Here is a 26,806-nt window from a genome sequence, read left to right as displayed (position 1 = left end):
TGTGATTAGACCTTATTTTGATACAAGACCTTGTGACATTAGTACTTTAGGTTATATGTTGTCAGGTTTATTGTACCCATGGGTTTGCGGGTTTGGGTACTTGAAGGACAAACCCGCACCGCAAACCCGACGGGTACGAAGTCTATCCCATTAAGAAACCTGCGGGTATAGAATTTAGTCTATGCCCGCACCCTAATAGAGCAAAAACCCATCGGGTTTTGGGTTTCGGGTACCCGTTGCCATCCCTATCTTGAGGAGATCAAAAAAAAAGTGGAGTGGAGCTAATTTTTCATAGAGTGGAGTGGAGCTAGATAAAGTGTTTGGGTATTTTTCATGGAGTGGAGTCAAATTTGGAAGTATCGTGTGTGGATGTGGAAGGAGGTTAGCCACACGTACGTACTACACCACATATAGCTAGGCGGCAGCAGAGTGGAAAAATCGTGTCGTCGGCTAGTATACAGCAGCTAGCCTACTATACTATCTACCAAAGTAGCGATTAAGTCTATCAGAGTCCGTTGTGGCTGCTCAAATTGGACTTCCGCGCGCGTACGTGGCGTTCCAGCCATCATGGTACGGTCGTCGTCCAGCCTATCCTCGCTGGCATCCATGTACAGTATACACGCGGCCATACATACATGCACTCGTACTGTAGCAGGTCGTATAAATGTACGTACGTTCACTAGTCCAGCTAGCTGCTTTAATTGTATGAATGGATAGATCAAACTTGGCGGCTGCGCATTCTATATTTCTTCTTTCCATTATTGAGTATATAAAAGCCATCGATATAAATGGAATTGTTCCACCTTTCCTTTCGTCTCCTCCTCCTCTTTTGCTTGTTTGAATATATGCATACAAAATTGGCGTCTATATTTTTCTAAAAAAAATTTAGGAAGCATCAACGTCGTTGGCGCAACGTGGGCTTCCATATGGACGTGAGCCGAAACAGCTGGGCCGGAATGATTCATTTGCTTAATTGAGCTCATGCGACTAAACCACAATGGATAGGCCTATACCATGCTGGATGCATTAATCCTTAATTAGACCTCATTGTGGCCCAGACAGAGTTGGCTTCTGACCCAGCGAAGCCCAGCCCAATCCGCGGTGAGAAAGCAAGACCAGAGGCACCTCCCACAAACAACCAAAAAAACCAAACCAAACTGGACGGTGTGCACGCATCTTCTTCTCTTCAGCTCCAGACAAGAGAATCCAGAATCCACCAAAAAAAAAAACTCCAGACAAGAGAATGGGAGAAAATAACATCTATCTCTTGTTGTTTAAAAGAGGACACGCATGTTTTCTAGTAGCCACTAAACCATATTTCTTTTACGACTGTAGATTGTGGTTGTGACTCCACGTTTGACATAAAATATTTTTTATGAGATATATGAAATATATATTGCTCTACTTACTGAATCAAATATAAAGAACTGTTACAACTGGGATTGTGAGCACATACCAACAACAACCTACACGCATGATTATATTTTCACATTAAAGGTAATACATGTATTTTTTTAAGAATGCCCGGAAAAACTACATATTTTACATAAAAAGGAATAGAAATATTTCTTTAAACCAACACAACATAAAAAAGAGCTGCCTACATTACATGATCTCAAGCTTCTACACTAAGACCTACAAAGTTAATTGCCACCCCAATTCACCAAAGGTGCATCCTCAAACCTCTCGTTTTTTTGGACCAGGAACTCTCATTCTTTTTGGGAACCAGATTTTATTTTACTAGGTGTGTTCAATTTGAGTCGACTCTCTATTCATCATGCCATGGCTCATCCATGAAAAATGCCCCTGTTTTCTCCATTGGCATTGACAACAAAAAGAGAGAATTGCCGTGCCAAATGTCTCAACTCTGAACTTGTGACGTGCACCAAGATACTACGGCGAGCAGAAGCAATCTGCAGTGCAGTCTCTTTGTCTGGCTGCCATCGTCTCCACGTCGAGCAGCAAGGCATCACTCCCTCCCTCCCCTCCTCCCCCCTATATCTCTCTCTCATCCTCAGCCTCCTCGACTCAGCAACCCCATCCAAGGCATCAGCCATGGCGCCGCTCTCGGTGTCCACCTCCCACCTCCTCATCACCGCCTCCCTCCCAAAGCCCAAGCCTTCCTCCCTCCGCCCGCCGCGCCTCCCTCTCGCCAAGCCCCTCCCCGCGACGCTCCTCGCTCTCGCCGCGGCGCCCGCCCTTGCCGCTGATGCGCCGGCGCCTCCCCAGGCCCCGGCCCCCGCGCCCGCGCCCGAGCTCCAGGCCGAGCCCCCCACCCCGACCGCCAACCCCTTTGCCAACTCCCTCCTCACGGCCCCCAAGCCCTCCGCCTCCGCCGACCTCCCCGAGGGCGCGCAGTGGCGCTACAGCGAGTTCCTCTCCGCCGTCAAGCGTGGTAAGGTCGAGCGCGTCCGCTTCTCCAAGGACGGCGGGCTGCTCCAGCTCACCGCCGTCGACGGCCGCCGCGCCACCGTCGTCGTCCCCAACGACCCCGACCTCATCGACATCCTCGCCACTAACGGCGTCGACATCTCCGTCTCCGAGGGCGAGGCCGCCGGGCCCGGGGGGTTCCTCGCCTTCGTCGGCAACCTCCTATTCCCCTTCATCGCCTTCGCGGGGCTCTTCTTCCTCTTCCGCCGCGCGCAGGGCGGGCCGGGCGCGGGCCCCGGCGGGCTCGGCGGGCCCATGGACTTTGGACGCTCCAAGAGCAAGTTCCAGGAGGTGCCTGAGACCGGAGTAACCTTCCTCGACGTCGCCGGTGCCGATCAGGCCAAGCTCGAGCTGCAGGAGGTTGTTGATTTCCTCAAGAACCCGGACAAGTACACCGCTCTGGGTGCCAAGATCCCCAAGGGATGTCTCCTCGTCGGCCCGCCCGGGACAGGTAAAACCCTGCTCGCGCGTGCCGTCGCTGGTGAGGCCGGGGTACCCTTCTTCTCCTGCGCTGCCTCCGAGTTCGTCGAGCTCTTCGTCGGTGTCGGTGCCTCCAGGGTCCGCGACCTCTTCGAGAAGGCCAAGGCCAAGGCACCCTGCATTGTCTTCATCGATGAGATTGATGCCGTCGGGAGGCAGCGTGGTGCTGGGCTCGGTGGCGGTAACGACGAAAGAGAGCAGACTATTAACCAGCTCTTGACAGAGATGGATGGTTTCACCGGCAACAGCGGTGTCATTGTGCTCGCCGCGACCAACAGGCCTGATGTCCTGGACTCTGCTCTTTTGCGTCCAGGAAGGTTTGATCGTCAGGTCACCGTTGACAGGCCAGATGTCGCCGGACGCGTCAAGATTCTTGAGGTGAGTCTGGAGCCTGCTGCTCCTAACTTGTGAAATGTGAATTAATACTTTGCTGCTGATGCATAATCTTATGACCTATTGTTAGTTCTGAATAACTGACTTGCTTAAGCCATTGCTATTGATGATACATGACTAGTCTAGCAAAAAGGGGATTTGCTTGCTTGGAAACTGAAATGATAGCTAAAAAAATTGAAACTTTGAAATAGTTAGTCCAGAAATTTTCCAATTCATGTTTTATAGTGTTCGGATTTTCCATGGCAGACTAAAGTTTTGTCAGTTGCTGCTTTCATTCATAGAAATCTTAATGTTTTTTTTACTGTTGCATCTTCGTCTCTCTAATGAACTCTGGGATCATTCTCTTCGCTCCAAGTCATGAACAAACATTGTCATAGTTGCTAATATAGGACAGGGATTTGCTAGCTTGGGATTGGACAAAATAGCAAAAAAACAGAAACTTTGGCATAGTTAACCAGTGTTTGTACATAATATGTTATAGTGTAGTAAAATACATGGGGTTATATCTGATTTTGTTATCTGAAACAGGATAGGTGTTCTGCAATTTGATTATTGATAATAATAAGAGTGATTTGCTAAATCTAACAGCACTAAGGTTAAATATGTCCACAAACAAAACAGTGGTTTTTAGTTTTATGAATTCCTTACCCTAAGCCTTCATTGTATTTCCATCTCCTGCTAACCATTGTATGTACAAGCTATGTTTGCATGCACAATTTTTTTCCCCCTGGAGACTGCCTTGAACTTCCCAGCGGTTTGAGTTCATATTTAAATTATACTTGTGCTTACATGTTTTTTTTTCTTTGATCTAATAGGTCCACTCCAGAGGAAAAGCATTGGCGAAGGATGTAGACTTTGAGAAGATTGCTAGAAGAACCCCTGGTTTCACTGGCGCTGATCTTCAAAACTTGATGAATGAGGCTGCCATTCTTGCCGCTCGCCGTGATCTTAAAGAAATCAGCAAGGATGAGATCTCTGATGCTCTTGAAAGGATCATTGCTGGCCCTGAGAAGAAAAATGCAGTTGTTTCTGAAGAGAAGAAGAGACTTGTGGCTTACCATGGTAATTTTTGTTACCATGAGTTATAGCTTGTCGATAACAGTTAAGACTCGTCCTAATGGGAGCACATATTCCTAAGCTGTGTTTGAACTTTTGTATTTGCAGAGGCTGGTCATGCCCTTGTCGGTGCCCTTATGCCGGAGTATGATCCTGTTGCTAAGATTTCCATCATTCCTCGTGGTCAAGCTGGTGGACTCACATTCTTTGCTCCAAGTGAAGAGAGGCTAGAGTCGGGATTGTACAGCAGGAACTATCTTGAGAACCAAATGGCTGTAGCCCTTGGTGGCAGGTGTGGTTTGCTTTAAAAGTTTCTGCACTCTCTGCGTCCACCGTTTCTGATGTTGCAGAGTGCTGAACGGCATGAGCTAATATGGTTTGCAGGGTTGCTGAAGAGGTGATCTTTGGCCAAGAAAACGTGACAACAGGAGCTTCCAACGACTTCATGCAGGTGTCACGTGTCGCAAGGCAAATGGTTGAAAGATTTGGATTCAGTAAGAAGATTGGACAAGTTGCGATAGGGGGACCTGGTGGAAACCCTTTCTTGGGACAGCAGGTACGCCACTATAATTGAAAGACTTGCAAGAGAAGTTGACTATAGAATCTGGACCTGTAGCAACTAAGTGAAGACTTGCCTGCAAACCTCAACAATTACAACACATCTGCCTGATATTTGCAGTCTTTGTTGTTTTGTGTCCTGAAATGGCCACCAGCTTCTAGGGAAAATCTTTTTACTGTTCAGCATTGCCCAGCCCAGTTACATCGAGTCCTTGATGATTATTGCACGCAGGCTTGGGTTGCTTCCAGTCTTCTAATGCCGTCTCGTAACACACCACTCCTATAATACCAATTCTGTCATCATCAGCCTTCTGGTTCATATCAAAAGTGTGAATAGGTGCGGTGTCTAATTCTGTGTGGCTGCTGCCAGACCTCGGTTTCCCTGCCTAACCTGGATTTTTGTCCCTTGGATTAGTCACTGCTTCTCAGATATGTTTTGCTGATTCAGAGAAACTAAGTCATATTTTGACAAATTTTCACATTGTTGTCGCAGATGTCCAGCCAGAAGGACTACTCCATGGCTACAGCGGATGTTGTGGATGCTGAGGTGAGGGAGCTCGTGGAGAGGGCCTACTCGAGAGCAACACAGATCATCACGACGCACATCGACATCCTCCACAAGCTTGCGCAGCTTCTGATCGAGAAGGAGACGGTGGATGGGGAGGAGTTCATGAGCCTGTTCATCGATGGCCAGGCCGAGCTGTTTGTCGCTTGAGCCGGATGCTGGTCTTGTCGTGCTGTATTGATCTGTGCGCTTTTGTACGGAAACGGAGAGCCCAGCTGTAGGAACCACATCGATGTAGCCAAAGATGTTTTTGCATACTTACTTGTAGTCTGCTCGTTGTAAAAAGCATCTACTGACATTTGAGCAAGTAAAATGCTTACCGTTATAGCACAATTCGAACATTGTTTCTGATGCCTTCATCTCTGGTGCCACATGGCAACTGATCCAGCCCGGCATCAAAGATTCAGTTACCGCACATGAATTGATTTGGAAAAATGGCAATCCTGGAGGATTGTGATTTGAGGAGAAAAAAGAGAATATATATATTCTAGTACAAACCTGCAAGGCAGAATGTACAGAAAGCTCTTTGCTGTTCCATATTTATTTCAGAAACGGTAAGCACAATACAAATTGCCATACGAAGTTTACATTGCCTCAGCCTATCGTCTGCTTCATTCACAGCTTGAGAAGCCATGCCATTTTAAGCCATGCCAAAATCAACACAGAAGGAATGTACCTACGTAGACTTGCATTGTCTTGTGTGGTGCTCTCGTTCATCCTTCGAACAGCTCTTGCAACATCTCTTCCAGGTTCTGGGGAGTGAATTTTAGGGTAGTAACATTGCTATCCTCTATGTATTTTGTATAGCCTGAAATGATTTTCTCGGTGATTGCTCTGCGCAGGGTTTTTCTCAGCTCAGGATCTGGGACCTTCCACAGCTTTTGGGTTGAGTAGGTTTTCTGAAATTCAGAGTCGAACTTAGGCAGTGGGGAGTAGTTTTTTCCAAAGCAACGAGGCGTAGGAGTGAGCAAGCACGACAACACCGGAGCCCAAGACACTTGCAGATAGCTCTCCATATAGTCTCCAACTTTACGAGTGAGTTGTGCAATGTCGAATATGTCGAGATCAATCAGGAGGTTCTGCTGCCGTATGAAGTATGAGTTGTTGAGCAAGAATAAGAACCTGAGACCTTGATCTGCAAATGATTGTGATCTGCTGGCAAGATTTTGTTCTAGACAAGACGCCATCTCGATGATCATGCTGTCCAAAGGCCGTACGCTTCCAGTCTGAGGCACATACTTACCAAGGCTAGCTGCTTCAGAGACAACTGCGGGTCTGCGGCCACTGACGAGTAATTGAACAGCAGGAACTTGATGTTGGTTATCATGGACCGAGTGCCCTTGTGAATGTCCGATGATCCTTGAGTACCCGACGAGCCCTCCATCTCCACGGTATGTGTCCTAGACCTAGTGTGTTGTACCATTGTGCTCCATATGGCCTCACCTACCTTGCTCTCCTTGGCTGACAAGAGGGTGACGATGGCGCCCACTATGCTTTCGACTTGTGCAGAGAGAGGTGAGTGGAACGACAGCCTGATCTCTGGTAAGGCCTTGGACAGAGCGCCGCGCACACCCAGCAGGACACGGAGCTTCGCGGACGGCAGCAGCGGAACTTCTTCTCCAGCGGTCGTGGCATCAGCTGGAGCAGCGGCTATGACGTCAACAAAAGCCAGCATTGTCAGCATGGCTTCCTGGATAAACCTTGCAAGCCGGTACTGATCCCGGATGGTAGCCTTCTTCTCAGCCTCAGTGGTGTCCAGGCCCATGGAGCTGCGATCGGGGAATAGCGATGTCGTGAAACGGATGGTTTCCATGATTTCGACGAGAGCCCGGATCCAGGTCCTTGTCCTTGCATCATAAGCACCTGCAGACGTTGTGCCATCAGTGACGGGGAGGTGTAGAACCCACCCCACGCCCAGCTCCGTGAACCACCTCTCCAGGACCCTCATGTCCCCGCCTTTGACGCTGCGATTCGCGGACGGGGAACGGAAGAATTCCTGGACAGTGCTCTTAATCTGCTTCGTCCTCCTCTCCCTCTGTTCCATGTACATGCTGCCTTCCAGTTCCAGGTGTATGGCCGCCTCCGTAGGGATGGAGGAGAGGTGAGAGCCGGTAGATGTGTAGGCAGACGAGAAGGTACCTGGGGAGCTGTACGAACTGCTGGATGCCGACTGCTCGCGGTAGCTCCAAAGCCCCATGGCCTCCATGCTAAGCTAGATAGCTAGCAAGTAGCAACCTAGTAGTACTGTACCTAGCAACTGGTGATCTGCAGAGAACAACAATCCAGGTCGAGCTGATGTCTGTTGGCTGTGTTTGGGGAAGAACTCAAGTGAAGATCAGAGAGGAGACTGATGCTGATTATTGCTTTCTCTATAAAGCAGGGCCAAATGGTCTTGGTCTAAAAAGAGGGGAGACTTATCGGAACATGTACAACTTCTGGCAGGCAGCAAGTCATCGTCAACCCGGACGTTTTTCTAACCATTCCCGACGTTTTTCCTAGGACGCGTTGTGATACCGTCTAGACACGTAGTAGTATTGTTATTGTACAAGTGGAACCATTGATTAACTTCCCGAAGAATCGTTCGGTTCAAACTGCTCCCTCGTCTCCCAGTGCAAATCACATGCTTCTCTTTGCTCTGCAGCAAGTAGGTATGTCTACATTTGCAAACCGAGGAGAACAGTGAAATAGCTCATGCCCTTCGGCGTTTGGTTGCAAGTGTTTGCTCCAAAGACTCCTCTATCATTTGGGACAGTACGCCATATTGCGTGGAGGACCTCGTGGCCAGCGATCTTGCCGAGTTTCTAAGTTAATGGAAAGCACTTTTCCACTAAAAAAAATACTGAGGGCAAACGATAACCACCATACATCATTTGCATGTGTTTTGAACGAGCTCAGGGTAGCTGAACCCCTTCTGAACTGTGCACTTGTGCATCTTTTAGAATTTATTGGGGGTGGGCGGAAAGGCACATAGATCCCTGGAAAATATATTTAAATGCATATTAGGTAGTACATCTACAGTGACACATTATTTTTCTGAAAAAAATGTTGACCATATGTCTACTGTAAAAACAAAAGACAAACAGCTAGTCATTTTCACACATACATGAAACAAATCCATTCCAAATATAGAAGACCAAATGATGTATGTCAGCACAAGGCGAAGGATCAAAAGCAGGTCCCAGCTGGACCTTCTAAAACGCCAACTATTGTACAACATCAACAAACTTGCAGTGTTGTAGATTTTCTTTTGCTTCACACATAGTTTCAGAAGTTTAGCTCATTCAAAGGAACAAACATTTATTACCAACAAAAAAGGACACGAAATCAGAGCTACTAACTGCTCTTATCTACTTATGGCAACTTTTCTTCTATGGTGCACTAGTTCAGCCTTCAAATAACTCACCCAACATCTCTTCTAGCTTCTTGGGAGTGACTCCTGGAGGTGCGCTGATGCTGTTATCCTCCAAGAATTGTGTCAAGACCGGGATGACTTTCTCAACTATGGCTTTCCGAATCCTTTTCTTCATATTAGGGTCTGGCACCTTCCAGAGCTTTTGCATGGCGCAAGTCTTATGGAATGTTGATTCGAATTGTTTCAGAGGTGATGACGTTCTAGCGAAGCAACAAAGTGTAGCAGGATCACACAAGCATCTCAACACAGGTACCCAAGACACAATGAGGTAACCATTTATGTAGTCGTCAATTCTGAGGGTGAGGATGGGCACGGGGAAGCCTGCCAAGCGCCAAATCCTCTGAAGTTTCTGCAACATGAAGCAGGCATTGTTGATCAAGAATAGGAACCAGAGGCTCTCATCTGGGAACCAAGACTGCGACTTCCTGGCAAGCTTATCTTCTATCGAACAGACCGTCTCCATGATCAGGTTGGCCAGATGGCTAACACTTTGATTGTGAGGCTTAAATTCACCACGGATATATGCGCCATCCAAAATGCAATTCAGTGACCCGTAATTGGCCCAGAGCACCTCGGTGTAGCTTATTATAGAATGTGTGACCTTGTGAATGTCGCTTGAACCGCAAGGGTGGCCGCAGCGGCCATTGTCTTCCATCCACACCAAGGTACCAGCCCTCATGTCAACCATTGTGTCCCATATGGCCTCATCCAGTTTGGCGAGCTCTGTTGACAGGTGCTCCCTCATCATACCAATACCATCATCAGTAGAGTCTATGCAGGGTGAGGAAGAGGACAATAATGGGAGGATTTCTTCTGAGGCCATGGAAAGAGCATCACTCACGTCTATCAGTACTTGGAGTTTCTGAGCTGCAGCTGCAGCTATTGCCTCCGGTCGATCGCTGGTTCTCACGGCAGCAGCAATAATGGCATCAACGAAAGGGAGCATCTTCAACACTGCTGTTTCAACAAGAAGTACAAACTCGGAAGCAAGTGGCTTCCTGCTCGTTACATCAAAGCATCTAGAGACGGATTCATTGATATCTTGTAGAGCCAGGATCCAACTCTCTGCAAAAAAACTGAACTGCCTCCACATACGGATGCTCCCTGCAGATTCATCGATTTTGAATTCGTGGAGAACCCAGCTGACATCCAGCTCCGAAAGCCACTTCTCCAAGGCAGCGAGATTATTACCCCCGCGGAATTCCACGACTAGGACCATGAGATGCTTGAGCTTCCTCACCCTACCTTCCTCGATTACTTTGGCCACATCGAGTTCCTCCACGTTCTCATCCACGACCGGCGCCGTGGATAGAAGCATGGATGAATTGAAAGGACGAGACCTTTCTCCTCCGGCTGAATCGAATGACACGGTGACAGTGGTGGTGGTGTAGGTGGTACCTGAAGCTGAAGAGCTGCTCCCACAATAGGTAGGCTGCAGCGAACCGCCTCCTCCATCGACATCACCGCCGGCTCTCTGCGTTGCAGAAGAAAACACTCTCGACTTAATCCATGCTCGGCGCCACATGGAGGCAACCGCCATGCGAGCAAGACAGCTAGTTGCAATGCGTCAGTGGAAATATTTGAGGAAGGACGGACGCCGGCCAGGCATTCACATAGAAATGCTAATGAAATTTGGTTTCATGTTTGAATGGATCAAATGTAAACACGTCCTTGACTTGACCTGTGTGGCAGTGTAGTATGTAGATGGAAGCTTCCTTTTCCAAACAATAGTCTAGATGTGATCTCATCATGACAGAAAGTCAGGACGCGTTAGGTTGTTGATTTTTGTCCCCCGACATGACCTTATTCCTCTATAACCTCACTTCATCAGAGCCTGTGACAGATGTAGTGCACTACACTACAAACTCAGAAGTCAGCACACCCATGGGTATCCTCTGTATGCCTCCTATAACAGTAACAGGCATGAAAATTCCACACTTTGAAGACTTGAAACATCGAAGGAGCTTACCCAACGGACGAGCCTCAAGTGAGATCAATTTTTATTTCCATGCTTTAAGTAACATCCTCAGCATCCTTCTCTTATCACCTGTAACAGCATCCAGTGAAAACAGCAAATAAACACATAGTGGACCAGGCTGCAACGTTTGTTCTTATCTTGGTTTTTCACATTATTATATTGGCTAGTAAAACTCAACTAGGTACAAAGAAAAAAAAATCTTCCTACATTAACCCACCTGAGGATCCAAGGGAAATTAATTATGCAATCAGTTATATTATCTGTAACAAATTAAAAACGACGTAGTGCCTGATAACTAGTCATATCCATGTGTTAGAAAGCTACACTACACTTGAAGTGGTGTAGGTAGACATCCGCAAGAGAAACAGTTGACCAGGTAAAAACAAAGCAATTATAATGGATCCTAACAGAGATGATGATGACAAAAGGACCCACCAGTACAAGACGAAGAATGCAGCTGATTGACAAAAGCTAGAATGATGATCCAAGGCTCACAAATTCCATATGAAAGCAATGATGATACTGATGCCGTTACTTTCCTTTTCTAATAAAAAAATAATCTTCCAACAATCGTATATAATAAGGTCAGTAAGAAAACTGCACTGCCCTCTGACTGCTAACCATAACCATTTTTGTGGGGGAAGCTATACTTGAAGCAGTGATGTAGCCATCAACAACATCAACCCGCCATGTGATCTTGATGAGGACCGAGGAGGAGCAGCAGGAGCTGGAGATCACTGTAGAGGACGGATGGGTCGACCGGGGATCACCAGCGGCATCCGGCTGTGTCACCAACACGGCGACACCTTCCGGTAGATCCATTCCGCCGGAGGGGGGTTCTCGCAGTGGAAGATGCGGAGGTCCATCGCAAGGGAGGAGGGTGTGAGGCGCAGCTCAGGAAGGGATCGGAGGGGAGCGGCGGCCGCGCAGGCCCCACAAGGAGACCTCGATTTTCTCATGGTTTCTGGTGGATGTGCGTGGTGGTGGCGTTCCTACGCTGGCGGAGGTAGGCTGAGAGGAGGAGGTAGACATGGCCGGAGGCAAACGGGGATGCGGCGGTGGAGCCGGAGATTTTTCGCCGGCGGCGTATTTCCTTCGCGGGGTTAGTTTGGGTCCGGGGCGTGCTAGATCAAAAAGGGCGTTGGTCCGGGTAGAAAAAAGAAGTGAAAGTTCAGGATTGACGTTTGGGCCGAGCTTAAAAGCGAGGAGGTCTCGGCTTTTAATAACAATGCTGTAACTGTAAATTAGAAAAAAAAACAGTAGTGACCCTTGCTTGCTGGTGCATGAAGACTTTGAGTGCGGTTATGGGTCACAAAAGCGACAATTCCGCGAATCATCACCTTAAAAAGATTAATCAAAAGTGGGATTTAGATGGGCTGCCGGCCGGCCCAATAATATAACATCCATAGACCGTTGACGGGTGTTGCATCCTAAATAGGAGAGAATATGTGCATACATACATAAGACAAGGAAAATGTTACCGCGCGCTGAGTCGCGCTCGCACCGAAGCGCGCGACCCCCACGCAGCCCACTAGCGCGACCGTAACTCGGCCTGGCTTGGCCCAGATCGAGAGCGCACGGCCAAAGAGAGCCCAACTCTGCATGTCTGTGATCACTCATCAGTCCGCCACGGCCTATCAGTGTAGCCCACATATCTACTTTTCCTTCGAGAAGTACTAATGTAGTTATGTCTCTCTCCCTCCGATGCAAAGACTATGTGCATTTTAGCAAAAGCTTTTCCATAAAAAAAATTTATCTCCCTCGTAGGAGCTCCGTTTGAGAACCGATTGCACCGTTGTGTTCTACATGACGAGACGAACCAAACTAGACCCATTTGTATATGTTTTGACGATATTTTACAGTAGTTGCAACTTTTGTTTAAATTTAAGTTTGATATTATTGAATAAGTTGCCACAAATCGAAAGAGTTAATACACATAAGTTGTCATACAAATAAGATATAAGTTGTCATATACATAACTTGTCCAAACATAAGATGTCAATAGATTTACAACATGTCCTATATGTATGGCAACTTATGCATACAATATATTTTGTTTTAGTTGTGGCAACTTTTGTTTTATATGTATTATAACTTTTATTTTATGATAACCTATGTATATGATAGATTCCGTCTGTGACAACTATTTCTATAACAAATTATGTTTTTTGTGGCAACTTATAAATTTTTTTACGGCGACTTATATCTTATGTGTGTGACAACTCACGTATATAACACCTCCAGTTTTGTGGCAACTCATGTGTATGACACATTTATGTTCTTAGGACAACTCATGTGTATATGTATGACATTTTTGTGGTAACTTATGTGTATGTCACTTTCTATTTTTGTTGCAACTCTTGTGTATGATACGATTTTTATTTTATGGCAACTCATGTATATGACACATTCGGTTTTGTAGCAACTAGTATATGTTTATAACAAGTTATGTGTTTGTGATAACTTTGTTTTTATGAAAATTATATCCCACTTGTAACGCATTTTGTGGTAACTTTTACTTTGCAATTTATGTGTGTGACATCTTCTTTTCTGCGTCAACTTATGTATGTAACATATAGCAACTTACTCCTGTTGCAAAACGTCATTAAAACATATGCAAGTGGGATCTAGTTTTGTTCGCCTCGTCGTTTAGAACACAATGGCGCAATTCGTTTTGAAAACGGAGCCCGAACAAGGGAAATAAAAGATTTTTTTAGCTTACACTCACCATGCATGTGGTGGGATCCGGAATCACTGACTACTCTCTGTATGGTCATATCTTTCATTCCTGCTGTAGTTGAATTATACACGCGTAAAATTAGGGACACAGCTGCAAAATAGAAAAGGTGGAGGGGTCGCGCGATCCCCTAGCGCGCGATAGGTCGCGCGTTATCGCACTCCATAAGACAATGATACTGATGTCACCCATATGCATGCAAATTCAAAATTAAAAAAAAGGTATAACTATTGAACCTAGCATCCAAATTAAAAATACAGCGGGGTTGGGACATCTTTTGCAAAGATGCGGAGCGGGCTGTGGGTGATGTACTGGATTGGCGGCCGGCTCTTGCTCGCTCTTTCCTTGGCGGTGATGGTTGCCGATGGCAGGCGCAGATCCAGGGGGCTGTGAGGTTGGGGCGAGCCCCGGTTGATGGACAATCGCTGACGACTTTTTCTACTTCGACTCCTGTAAAAGCTTGTGTGCGATGGGATCTCTCCAGTTCGCGGTGGAGGTCGCCTTCTTCTCTTGTGGCGATGACCGGCGATGAGGAGGGCGACGGCAGAGGATTCAGAAGGATATGGGGGTTTCTTTATAATTTTCCTTTTGTTTAGGGTCCTTTATGAAGTTTGATTGTATCAGCTGCTTCTGTATCATTTTCGTACATCTGTATGTCTTTGTCTATGTACCTTTCCTAATCTAAGCAATATAGATACGTATTACCCCAAAAAAAAAAGAAGCTTGTGTGGCATGGTCAATTATGTACTCATTCAAGTTTTTCTTAATACAAATCAGGTAAATCGGACACTATTTATTGATTTAGCACCTCAATTACCAAAGATTGCCCCCCTAATTCTTTGTTCCGGCTCCGCCACTGGGTGGTACTAACTACACAGGCCTTCAAGGCAGAAATGTACGCACAGCTCTCTGGTGTTCCAGATTTGCTTATAAGAAGCTCAAAAAGTTCGAACGTACTAGTCAAATGAAGCTTGAAACACGTTAGGTTTTCGTCTGCTACAAACGCATCTTCAGATAGCCAAGTCGTTTGAAGCAACACGGTACACATAACGAAACAGAGTAAAACAGAGCAAGACCTTTTCGGAGCAAAAGTAGTACTGCACTAGTACATTTTCTTTTAGATCAGGGGCATAGCAGCCTGAACAAATATGGTGTCCATCAGTTTGTTGGTGACAATCCAGGAAGCTTGATTTGAAATAAAGAACAGTATTCATAAATACACTTGTGCTAGTACAAGCCTTCAAGGTAGAATATACATAAAACTCTCTGCTGTTCCAATTTTTTGTCCATATGAAGTCCAAAAGGTTCTAAAATACCAAATTACCAATCAGATGAAACTTGTAACACGTAACTTTCAGTTTGCTACAAACACCCCTTGACCAGATAGTCAAGTCATATGAAGATACAAATACACATGGAGATATAAACAGTTGCACCGCCTTAGCCTAACTTGGTCTCTTTCTTTGGCTACTTGTTCATCCTTCAAATAGCTCTTGCAACATGTCCATCAGATCGTGCGGAGTGATTCTTGAGGGGCAGATATTATTGTACTCCAGGTATTTTGTAAAGCTTGAAACGACTTTTTCAGTGACAGCTACCCGCAGCCTTCTCCTCAGCTTAGGGTCTGGGACCTTCCAGAGCTTCTGGGCAGCGTAAGTTTTCTGAAACTCCGACTCGAACTTAGCAGGTGATGAGTATCTCCCCAAGCAAAGAGGTGTAGAGTTGTACAAGCATGACAGCACCGGCGCCCAGGACACTTGCAGATAAGTTTGGATGTAGTTGTCGATTTTGCGAGAGAGGTCTGACATGTGGGATTCCAGGATCGAAGTTGTTGGATGGAGCTGCTGCCATATGAAGTGCGAGTTGTTGATCAACAATAGGAACCTCAAGCTCTGGTCTTGGAACGATCGAGATTTTTCGGCAAGCTTTTCTTCTAGAGACAACACCGTCTCCATCATCAGGCTTGCCCAAGGACTGACGCTGTCAATTTTGGGCACATATCCATGAAGCTGAACTGCTTGTTCTACAATTTGATTCACCGTTGCGCAATGGGTAGACAGCAAGTTGATGTAGCTTATTGTGGCCCAGGTGAGCTTCAGGATGCCCGGTGATCCCTGAGCAGTTTTAGAACCCCACCACGAGTCGTCGTCCTCTGTGGACGGAAGGAGACGAGTCCTAACCTCCTCCATTGTGCTCCATATTGCCTCATCCAACCTGGCCTCTTTCGCCAACAAGAGATTGGCCATCCCATCCTTGATCCTCTTTGCTTCTTCAGACGATGTGGAGCAGAAGGATAATCGGATGTCCTGAGAGGCCCTGGACACTGCTTCACGCACACCAATCAGTGGCCGGAGCTTCTCTGCTGGTGCCGGTGCTCCATTGCCGACAGCTACGATCTCGCAACTGCTGGCGGTGTCGCAGGAGTGCCTAGCAACTAAGGCGTCGACAAAAGGGAGCATCTTCACGATGCAAGTTTCGGCAAACAGTGGCGAGTAGATATGCTTAAGTAGTCGTTCTTCATCAGGAACAGTGAGGAGCATGTCACCGAGAAACCTGTTACTGACAGATTCCGTGATCCCGGTGAGAGCACGGATCCAGGCCCCTGCAAAATGCAGCAAGCTCGTTTCGGATGCGTCGGCGGTGGCGCCCATAATCTCCGAGAGCCACCTGTCCAGAACACTGACATCTCCTCTGGCAACGAAGAACTCATCATGTAAGAGGCACTTGATGTACTCGAGCTTCTTCTCCGAGTGCTCGCCTTCCCCTTCCCGGCGGCTCATCAGATCAAGGGCACGGGAGGGGGAGGACGACTGCTGGGACAGGGTGAATCCCCCGGATGTTGTTGTGTTGGTGTAGGGAGATGGAGTGGAGTGGCCCGTACCTTGAGTAGTGCTGGTGTAGCTGCTGCTACCGCGACTAGTGCTGTAGCTGTAATCTTTATCTACCCGCCAATAATCCGGCCTCCAAGTCCAAGGAGGCTGCGGCCAACCGTTGCCGCCGGCGAGCCCGCGCGACGAGCTACCCTCGGCGTCCATGCTCTCTGACGCCATGCTTGCTAGAATGCTAGGCTGCTAGTTGCTGGAGGTGGTCTTGCATTGGGAAATAGGCAAATAGCCAGTGGAAACCGTGTCGCTGACTAGACTTGGGTTTGTGCGGGCGAGCCTACCACACGACACCACGCACTGACCACATGCTGCCGAAGTGCGCGTGTCTTGACGCGATTGGGCCGATACTTTGTTTAGATCAGATTGGGCCGATAATTTGTTGAGAGTTTTAATTTTGATGGGAACTATGGCGGACCGTTGTAGGGAGTTTTAAGGCCCGTGATGATGGGTTCAGCTTGGTGATCTGGCCCGCAAATATGTTTGATTCATTGTATAGAGAAAAAAAAAAGTCCTTTTCACACCCCTCAACTACAAAAACAAATCGAATATGGTTGCTCCCTCGTCTCTTTAAAACCGGACATATGACCTTCATAGCGGTTTCCCTGAGTGGTTTTTCTATTTTTCTTTTATGTTTTAATTCAGTTGAATCTTCAAAAAAACATAGTAAATCACAAAAAATTATAAAATAAAAAAAATCTAATTTTGTTGGAATCCACATGAGTAGGTCAATGCAGTGAATATATGATATGTATACTTTAGCATAAAGTTTTTTATATAACTTTAAATATATATTTTTTGGTAACTAATTCATAGCAATAGTTTCAATGGTCCAATTATGGTGAAATTTTTATGGTGGGTTAATCATTATATGCTTGAGTTATCGTAAAAATTTCATGCTCATTGGATCAATGTATGCCTGATTTGTAGTTACTGGTTTCTTTTAGTGGGTTTTCTATTTTTCTTTGTGTTTATTTCGTTTGAATCTTTAAAAAGTTATCGTAAACTATAAAAAATTATAAATAGAAAATCTAATTTTGTTAGACTCCACGTGAATAGATCTATGCAATGAATATATGTCATGAGTAGATCTGATTTTGTTAGCGCTTTGCTGAGTGTCTGTTAGTAACACTTGGTAAAGATCTGGAACAAATTAATTTTTTTTATCAAAAATTTTTGCCCATAATATTTTTTCTTAGGGGCCATTTGGATCCACTCATTTTGGAGGAATCGAAAATCTTCTTAATAAACTAAGCTATTTGGCTTAGAATTTGATATCCACAACTTTCCAACCACTTTCCAAAGTTTAGATATAAGTCTATCCTAAATTCATAGTTGGTGCTGTGTTCGAACCCCATTGAGCCACATTTTTTGGGTTATAGTTTCTAGAGAACAAATAAAAATATGAAATACCAGATTTACTCTCAAGTGAAGTACTGGCTCAATGGTAAGCATGTATGCAATCTACGTGACAGAACTTACTCACAAGTGAAGTACTAGCACAATGATAAGCATGTATGCAAGTCCACTTGGTAGAACTCAGGTTCGAGTCCATTGTACGCCTGATTTTTTATTTTTATTTCTTTGCTATTTTCGGTTTAAAACATCACTAGGCTATGGGCCGGTTTGTGACGAATTCGATAAACCGTCACAATATTATGGGTCTAATATCCACTATTGCAAATCCGTGATAGGAAAACGATAACCATCACATATTACATAGGATTAGCGATGGATTTTGAAACCATAACGAGTAATCTGTCACATATTAAAACATTTCTTCTCACTAGGTTAGGGGCCGGTTTGTGACAAATTCGATAAACCACCACTATATTATGGAACTAATGTCCACTATTGCAAATCTGTGATAGGAAAATGATAACCATCACATATTACATAGGATTAGCGATGGATTTTGAAACCATCAGGAGTAATCTGTCAAATATTAAAACATTTCTTCTCACTAGGTTACGGGCCGGTTTGTGACGAATTTGATAAATCGCCACTATATTATGGGCCTAATGTCCACTATTGCAAATCCATGATAGGAAAAGGATAACCATCACATATTACATAGGATTAGTGATGGATTTTGAAACCATCACGAGTAATATGTCCCATATTAAAACATTTCTTCCAGTGTAGGGGTAGGCCCACCGGGATCCAACCCTGTCCGGCCGGCGGCCCTTCCGTGCCACCTCGCCTCCGCCACCGGCCGAACCACCACCGCCGGGGCGCCACCACCGCTGAGCTCTCCTCTAGAGCCAACGGCCATTGGAAGCCTGGCAACCCAAAATCCTAACCCTGCTACCTCGACCACCACCCTAGCCATTGCCGACCTCGCCGACGGCCGCTCCCCCTACCTCCCACCCCTCGCCAACGGTTGCTCATCCACCCCTCCCCTAGCCAAGGTTAACCAAACCGGTGGGAACCGGTCCGGTTTGACCGGTTACCGGTCAAACCGGTCCGGTCCGGTTCCGGTTCCGGCCGGTACCCAACCGGCCAAAATTCAAATTTTAAATTTGAATTCAAAAAATGAAAAATTCCCAAAAAATTCCTAAAAATACTTCAAGGTGTGATGAATCTAATGGTGTCAAATTTTCTCAAAAATTCATTCATTTAGTATAGTTTGTGGGAATTTAAAGTTAAATCAAAAAAGAAAAAGAAAAAAAATGGACCGGCCCATGAAGGCCCACCGATCAAACCGGTCAAACCGGCCGGTAAACCGGTCAAACCGGTCGGTAAACCGGTAAAACCGGCCGGTAAACCGGTTGCACGGGAGCTTTTGAATTTCAAACCGGTCAAACCGACCGGTAAACCGGTTAAACCGGCCGGTAAACCGGTCAAACCGGCCGGTAAACCGGTCGGAACCGGTTGCACGGGAAAATTTGAATTTATTTGAATTTGGATTTGAATTCAACCGGTTTTCACCGGTAACCGGTCAAACCGGTCCGGTAAACCGGAACCGGAGCCCGGCGGTTACCGGAAACCGGTTGGGAAATAAAACCCTGCCCCTAGCTCGCACTCTGGTCAGTGCACTCGCGAGCGGTGGCTGGTGCGACTGTGAGTAGGAAGGAGATCGTGTGCCTCTTGGGCCACATGAATCTCAAACAGTAGAAGGTGAATATCAAAAAAAAATTAGGAAGATGTATAGGTTTCCCGAATCAGCACACCCACACAAGCCGAGGCCCAAAAGTTTACGGTGGCCTGACCCAAAGAGTATACGTCGAGGCCCAGCAGCCAAGGATGGAAACGGATCGGATTCGCACGGATACAGATTCGGATATCTCAGATAACCGTATTTCTGTTTCCTTCCCGTTTCCATCCCTTAGGATGGAAACAGATCGGATTTGCACGGATACGGATTCGGATATCTCGGATAATCATTTTCCTATTCGCTTACCATTTCCATCCCTACCAGCAGCCCACCGAACCGGTGGCCGCCTTTTCGCTTCCACAATCCAACAAATACTACCTCAGAAACCCCCTCGTCTCTCTCTCATCAATGGTCGCCTAATCACTCCAGTTCCCTCCTCCCCCTCCCCTCCCCTTCTTCTTGAAGGATAGCGATCCGAGGCAGTGCACATGGCCGACTCTGGAGGGCAGGCTCTCTCGGCGGACACATAGTATGAGATACTTGTCCGCTCACGCCTTGCCCACAACATCAACTGGCTGCGCATGTGTCAGGAATGGCGCCAAATGATTAGCACCCCCTACTTCATCCTCGAACTTCGGTACCACCACCCACCCGCGGCTCTACCACTTGTCATCTTCCACGATGATAACCCCGAGGTGCATAGTGTCTTGGATCTCGATATGGACAAGCCACTCCTCGCGTACGCTAAGAGCCTCGGTGCGCTCATCCAGTTCTACCACGGAAATGGTACTCTCCTCCTCCTGGGGACTATCTTCGACCCTGGCGTGCACACTGGTGGCCTCGAGACCTACGGCTTCGACGCTGCATCCTCCTAGTGGGGAGCATCTTCGACCCTGATGTGCGCCCTAGCGGTGTCGAGCGCCTTCCTCCTCGAAGATGTTAGCAACCGCGCCACCGGCACCAACGCCCGCATCCTCCTCCTGGGGAACATCTCCAACCTTCCTCTACGCGCCGACATCCCCGTCCTACTACTCATCAATATCTCGACTAAACCGGGTCATCATCTCTAGATCAACCTAGCTTTATATCAGACACCATGCTCATAAGAATTGCTCATATCAGATAAATACTTTGCTTTTTATCTAGTTAACAAATCTAAATAACAACTCTATATGTTTACGACACCATGCTCAATTTACTACACCAATAAAACCTTGTTCACCTAGACACCAGTACGGGAGACCAACTCTATATGATGACACAACTCTTTATTCACCATAACTTAGTACAACACAAGACTCTTTCACTCTTTATGTGACTACCCTACCATAACACATGCCAATCTTGCCATCTCCTACTTGAGTCTTCTTATGTCATGATATATAAGGGGAAAGAGAGCACCCCTATTTATAGAACTCAATGGCTCATATAGTTTTGCTATGTGTCCATCTTCTACACACTTTCTACAAAATATCTATGATCCGGAAGATGTCAAGTTGACCAGCTAGGAAGACTCGGTCCCTTATCTGAAAAGAGTACTAGCTGTTGGTACTGTTTAATTGACAAGTACGACGGAAAGCCGTTGATGATGCAATATGAGGGGCAGAAATTGTGGAGGTCTGCCATAAAACTAGTCTCTATGAACAGGCAGTGTGGGTATTGTATTGCTCCTTCGCTAGTTGAGGGAAACCTGCAAGTCTCGACTCTACATGGTACATTCCGGATCAAGGAGCCAATACATGATGAAATAGCTGGGAAGGACAAATCAGAGTTTATGGGCTTCAAGCAAGTCAAGAAATTGTTTGAGAGGTTAATGAAGCAAGTCCACGAGATAATGTCATCTGTGATATATCTCTAGATGTTCCTCATTTGCTGAAGGTGCTGCAAGGGGGAGCACTGCATGAAATCATGGCTTGCTATGCAGCTCTGTTAACCCCTGAAGGAAGAGCGTGGCTAAGCATCAAGCTGGCCTCCATTTTCAAGCATGACATCATTGAACTTTTGGGACCCGCTGCAAAGCGAGATATACAGGGTATCCATGAGGTTCTTGGTTATCATGACCTCAGTATAAATGCTACGCACCCTTTTTTGAGGGGTTGACTCTTACACTCACCATAACTTAGTATAACACAAAACTCTTATATTTTTTATGTGACTACCCTACCATAACACTACTAGACTAGCAATCTTGCCATCTCCTACTTTAGATCTCTTATACCATAGCATATAAGAGGGAGGAGAGCACCCCTATTTATAGAACTCCATGGTTCATATTGTTTTGCCATGTGTCCATCTTCTACACACTTTCTACAAAATATCTAACTCTAAGATTTTTCTCATTCTTATCTAACCATAAGAATATCTAGTTTCTAGAGTATTCATATTTTATTATGATGCATGGCAACCATGGTTCATGCCTACTCTCAAATCTTTTAGAAGCTTCTCAAAGTATGCATTGCTATTTTCAACATTGATTAATATAGGAAAATTTTCAACTACTCTAGAATCAAAAGTGTATTGCATCAAGTGATACACACGCAATGTAGATTCTGTTCGAATCACCTTGATCACGTGAGGTAGCTGGACTCCATTTTGTGCAGCTTTTCTGGTATGCATTGATCCAGTAGTATATTTGTATCCACCTACTCTTCAGTCGATTCAGAATTTACCAACTTGTGTCCATCTCTGGATTCATATATTTGGTGATGGCACAGGGTGCTTGTATTTCTTTAATCTTTTTTTCCTGGCCATCAGGTAAACAACACCTTGATCTATCTGAGCCAAGCAGTCCAGATTGCATAATGTCGGTGTTTACCGCCAATCCTACTCAGGGATACCCTTAGCAGTAAGGTTTGTAGGTAGGAATTGACTGCTCTGGAACTTAGTTTTAGACAGGTTCGAGCCGCGAGTTGCGTAATACCCTACGTCCTGTGTGGTTGTTTGTATTGCCTTAGGTGTTGATGTGTTTCGAGGGGGTCCCTGCCCGCCCTTATAAAACCGGGGGGACAGAGTTACATGGAAAGTCCTAGTTGAGTATAGTTGGAGTCATACTACAACACAATCGGATAGTTTTCTTTGTTCAGCAGCTAGTTCTGCCCCTATTCGGGTAGTTACAAGAGAGGTAAGGTACATCCATGAGCTATCCCTTACTCTAGAACATTCTATGCCTATAAGCAGTCCCGTTGCCCCGGGTCTGACAAGCCCCCGAGCTCTTCGTAGCCGAGTCCTGCAGGCGTCGAGTACTTGGCTGGGTGTATTCGAGTACTTCAAGTAGTCAGAACATCCTTCTAGTTGCTTCTGGGCCTTCCTTCAGATTCGTCGAGTAGTCCTCCAAGTACTTCCGGTTGCTTCGAGGCTGTGAGATGCTCAAGCCTCGAAATCCTAATCATATGCGGTGCGCGAAGTACTCGCGCTCCATATGGAGTAGCCCCCGTGTCAGACCCGGGGCTATGGATACAACTCTGCCTCTCATGGCACCTATGGATACAACTCTTTGTATCTACTATCAAGATTGAGTAGGCGCGATGCTGCCAGAACTCATGCTTTTCGAGTATCAATTATTCGACAAACCAAAGGATTGCATAATCCTACCATAAAACAAATATTTTTTTTGCGAGGAATAAAACAAGTACTTGACATTACACAAATTTAAACATTTGTACAGAATAGAGTACTTGCGGCTTACACGCCAAACAGTTCATGGAGAAACTCAAGGTGACCCGGCCTTGTTCAAGGTCTCCACTATCTTGTCCGCTATGGGGGAGGTCTCTCTCAGATATTGACCAAATTGGTCGTCGGTGCAATCGGCCTTTGCACCTTCCCCGAGCGCATTCAGGGGAGTACGTGGCCAATAGGACTTCACCAATCCGAGTACATGTCCCACGTACTGTCGGGTGGTTGTGGAGACATACCTTTCAAAGCTTTCGGGTACTTTCCGAAGCCTCCCCGCCAACATGAGCGGTTCGTCTTCATTCCCCTCTGGGATCTCCACAAGCCCTGCCACGTCTTGAGCAGCATCCCTCACCTCTCTAAGCTCTTCGAGCTTCCGCTGTATCAAGTCCCGGGATTCTGACAAGGTTTCGAGCTCCTTGATCTTCTTGAGCTTCTCGATCTCATCTACGTTTTGGTACATAAGAATCTTTAGATCCAGTACCAAGTTGTGTACTCGATTAAAAAGAAAAGCTCATAAATACCAGGCAGAACAATCTAGTCGACTGCATAATATATGCTAAAGACTAACCTTTTTTGGCCTTGGAGAGCTTCTTGATCTTCTCATGAAGGGCAGCCTTCTCGGACGAGAGCGTTTTCACTCGCTCTCTCAGAGCATTTAGCTCTGAATTGTCCTGTGGCTGGCTACCCCCTGCTCTAACACCTCCTGCCAAAAATATAAAAATAAAAGATCAGTACATACTACTTGATCTACACCTAAATACTCGAAATTATTCGACTACTTACCCCCAACAGCTTGAAAGTAAGCTTCAGCTTCTCTTGTGGCACGACACTTTCCGATGAGACTTGGGAAGTAGTCGCCTGCACCACGGAGGCCGCCTTTTGTGGCACATCTTCAACTTTCTCTACAATATTCCCTAGATTTTAGGAATCTAGAGGAAAAACTTGGTTCACTAAACCAAACTAAGAGCAAAAGAAAGTACTCTTATCAGTACAAGGCATTATAAGTTTATCTGTACGGGTTTCCTCAGACAGCTTCTCGCCGCCTTCCTCCTCAGGAAGCTTCTCGCCGCCTCCTTCCTTTGGAAGCTTCTCGCTTCCATCGCCTTCTGAGAGCCTTTCAGCGCTCCTATCAGCATCAGTACTTCTTCCTGGTCATCAGGTAAACAACACCTTCATCTTGATGAGGACTGAGGAGCAGGAGCTGGAGATCACGGCCAACGGCATCCGGCTCTGTCACTGACACGGCGACACTTTCCAGTAGATCCATTCGGACCAGGCTGCAACGTTTGTTCTTATCTTGATTTTTCACTCTTCCTACATTAACCCAACTTAGGATCCAAGGGTATATCATCCCAAATTAATTATGCAACCAGTTATATTATCTGCAACAAATTAAAAACGATGTAGTGCCTGATAACTAGTCATATCCATGTGTTGGAAAGCTACACTTGAAGCAGTGTAGACATCAGCAAATGAAACAGTTGACTGGGTAAAAACAAAGCAATTATAATGGACCCTAACAGAGATGAGGATGATAAAAGGACCCACCAGTACAAGGTGAAGAATGCAGCTGATCGACAAAAGCTAGAATGATGATCCAAGGCTCGCAAGTTCAATATGAAAGCAATAATGATACTAATGCCGTTACTTTCCTTTTCTAATAATAAAAAAATTAATCTTCCAACAGTCATGGATAACTGCCCTCTGACTGCTATTTTTTGTGTGGGAAGCTACACATGAAGCAGCGAATGTTGCCATCAACAACAGGACCATCAACCCACCATGTGAAATCAGAGCAAGTGTCATGGATAACTAATTAATAGTAGATCCACATCCTCTTCAGTTGATTCAGAATTTACCTACTTGTGTCCGTCTCTGGATTCATATAGTTGGCAATGGCACTAAGTAGAGCATTACATGGCAGGTGGACAGGGTTGGCTTTTCAGATGCGCCCAGCAGTGTCTTGTTCCTCGTGTGAAGAGCGAGAACCCGTGCCTTGGGTTGCTTGTATTTCTTCCTGGTCATCAGGTAAACAACACCTTCATCTTGATGAGGACTGAGGAGCAGGAGCTGGAGATCACGGTCACGGCCAGCGGCATCCGGCTCTGTCACCGACACGGCGACACCTTCCAGTAGATCCATTCGGTCGGAGTGGGTTCTCGCAGTGGAAGATGCGGAGGTCGCAGCGGATGACGCGGGGGAGAAGGGTGAGGCGCAGCTCCGCAAGGGATTCGAGAGGAGCGGCGGCCGCGGAGGAGGAGGTAGACGGTAGACATGGCCGGAGACAAGCGGGGATGTGGCAGTGGAGGGGGATTTTTAGTTTTGGCCCGTGTGGAAAAAGATGGGGAAAATAAAGAGTAAATGACGTTTGGGCCGAGCTAAAGAGCGAGGAAGTTTCGGCCCAGCACTATTTGATGTCCATACTACTCCATGGTGGCAAGGCGTCTTTGTCAATATAAGAACATTGCCAATCATTAAAGAATACTAGTAGTAGTTTCAAAAACAAAAAAGAATATACTAGTAGTTAGCAGTAAATACGGCCGTACCACTTTGTGCTGCGTTTTGTCGAATGCTTGAATTTGTGAGGACAAATTCCACGGTGTTGACGACTAAAATTGGCAGCAACCGGTCTAACCAGTTTGAACAACGGTCTAGACGTTGTAGTTGGTCTGGCAAGAGCCGACCGATCTGACCGGTGGGTCCAACCGGTCTGACCGGTCCAAGCAAAGTCCGAGTACAATTAGAAAATTTTATATATTCAGATCTTGTAATAGGATTTCTTACGGAATAAATCCACTATACCCTATAAATATAAAGGGTCACGGCCGATTGAGGGTATCCAATCGATCAAAACACAGTAATACATTACATTTTCTTTATCTTTTTATTGCATTTACTTTTATCTCCAAACCTTAGCCTTCCAACCTCCTATCTGTTGTTCTTCCTTCGTCTCCGTGACGTCTAAATACGTTATAGGTAGCCTGCTGATCCTAGAACAACCCTACATGCGCTTGCCCTGACGGGGTCCCTCCTGGGCGAGCGTTCGTTGGACTTGGCCGCTTCACCGCAGTGACCGGCCTGACCAGACCACCTCATGCAGGAGGTGCTGCACCGCGCGATTGTGCGCGCTCTTGTGTTGGTTCTAGATCGGCGTCAACACATAGTAATGAGAACCGAGTTAAATTTGGTAAAACATTATCCAAATTTGAAAAGTTTGAAAAATGTTCGGATAGACTCGAAGCCCCTAAAGTTCAAAGAAAAGCTGTTTAAATCACATGCTTAGAAAATGTTGCAAGTCAGGGAATACAGTAATGAAGTATTGAATTGGGACTTAAATAACGTGAGCTTTCATGTATCAATGTTGGACAACAAGAGTATCATTGTGAAGCTGGATGTTTGTGTTTCACAAATTTGCCATTCTATTTTCAGGAAAAGGTCAGCAAGGTATTTAAAAAGAGACCTATAGATGGCTGGGTAAACTAAAAGTCTGACAATATCTTAATTTGGATAAACAGTAATATTCAGAGGCTTATAAAGGAGAATTTA

General features: G+C 45.9%; 2 protein-coding genes and 1 long non-coding RNA gene across 11 annotated transcripts; 1 reads left to right on the top strand and 2 right to left on the bottom strand.

Moving 5' to 3' along the window:
• Positions 1 to 1,889: 1,889 nt before the first annotated feature.
• LOC120668886 (ATP-dependent zinc metalloprotease FTSH 1, chloroplastic-like) lies at positions 1,890 to 5,833 on the top strand. The gene is made up of 5 exons (XM_039948685.1): positions 1,890 to 3,288; positions 4,119 to 4,365; positions 4,468 to 4,651; positions 4,744 to 4,915; positions 5,411 to 5,833. Exons 1-5 carry the CDS (start codon positions 2,056 to 2,058, stop codon positions 5,630 to 5,632), a joined length of 2,058 nt encoding a protein of 685 aa, XP_039804619.1. The 5' UTR covers positions 1,890 to 2,055; the 3' UTR covers positions 5,633 to 5,833.
• A 2,749-nt stretch (positions 5,834 to 8,582) lies between these two features.
• Positions 8,583 to 12,049, bottom strand: LOC120668885. 7 transcript variants are annotated; one of them, XM_039948677.1, is made up of 3 exons: positions 11,308 to 12,049; positions 10,864 to 10,941; positions 8,583 to 10,752 (listed from the first exon to the last, which is right to left on the bottom strand). In XM_039948677.1, the coding sequence occupies exon 3, from the start codon at positions 10,432 to 10,434 to the stop codon at positions 8,866 to 8,868; it is 1,569 nt and encodes a 522-aa protein (XP_039804611.1). In that variant the 5' UTR covers positions 10,435 to 10,752; positions 10,864 to 10,941; positions 11,308 to 12,049; the 3' UTR covers positions 8,583 to 8,865. The 7 variants fall into 7 exon arrangements, with proteins under 7 accessions (XP_039804611.1, XP_039804617.1, XP_039804616.1 ...); XM_039948683.1 differs by having other exon boundaries at positions 8,583 to 10,747; XM_039948682.1 differs by having other exon boundaries at positions 8,583 to 10,941; positions 11,308 to 11,432; positions 11,523 to 12,049.
• Positions 12,050 to 23,181: 11,132 nt separating this feature from the next.
• LOC120668881 lies at positions 23,182 to 25,585 on the bottom strand. Of its 3 annotated transcripts, none has more exons than XR_005672619.1 (4): positions 24,253 to 25,585; positions 24,044 to 24,162; positions 23,829 to 23,963; positions 23,182 to 23,704 (listed from the first exon to the last, which is right to left on the bottom strand). It is a non-coding gene; the product is annotated as an uncharacterized LOC120668881 (long non-coding RNA). The 3 variants fall into 3 exon arrangements; XR_005672618.1 differs by having other exon boundaries at positions 24,044 to 24,189; positions 24,277 to 25,585; XR_005672617.1 differs by having other exon boundaries at positions 24,044 to 25,585.
• Positions 25,586 to 26,806: the final 1,221 nt, after the last annotated feature.

This window comes from Panicum virgatum, chromosome 4N, assembly GCF_016808335.1.
Source record: "Panicum virgatum strain AP13 chromosome 4N, P.virgatum_v5, whole genome shotgun sequence".
NCBI classification, from domain to species: Eukaryota; Viridiplantae; Streptophyta; class Magnoliopsida; order Poales; family Poaceae; genus Panicum; species Panicum virgatum.
Note: the sequence above shows the minus strand (reverse complement) of the source record. Positions and strands in the feature narration are given on the sequence as shown.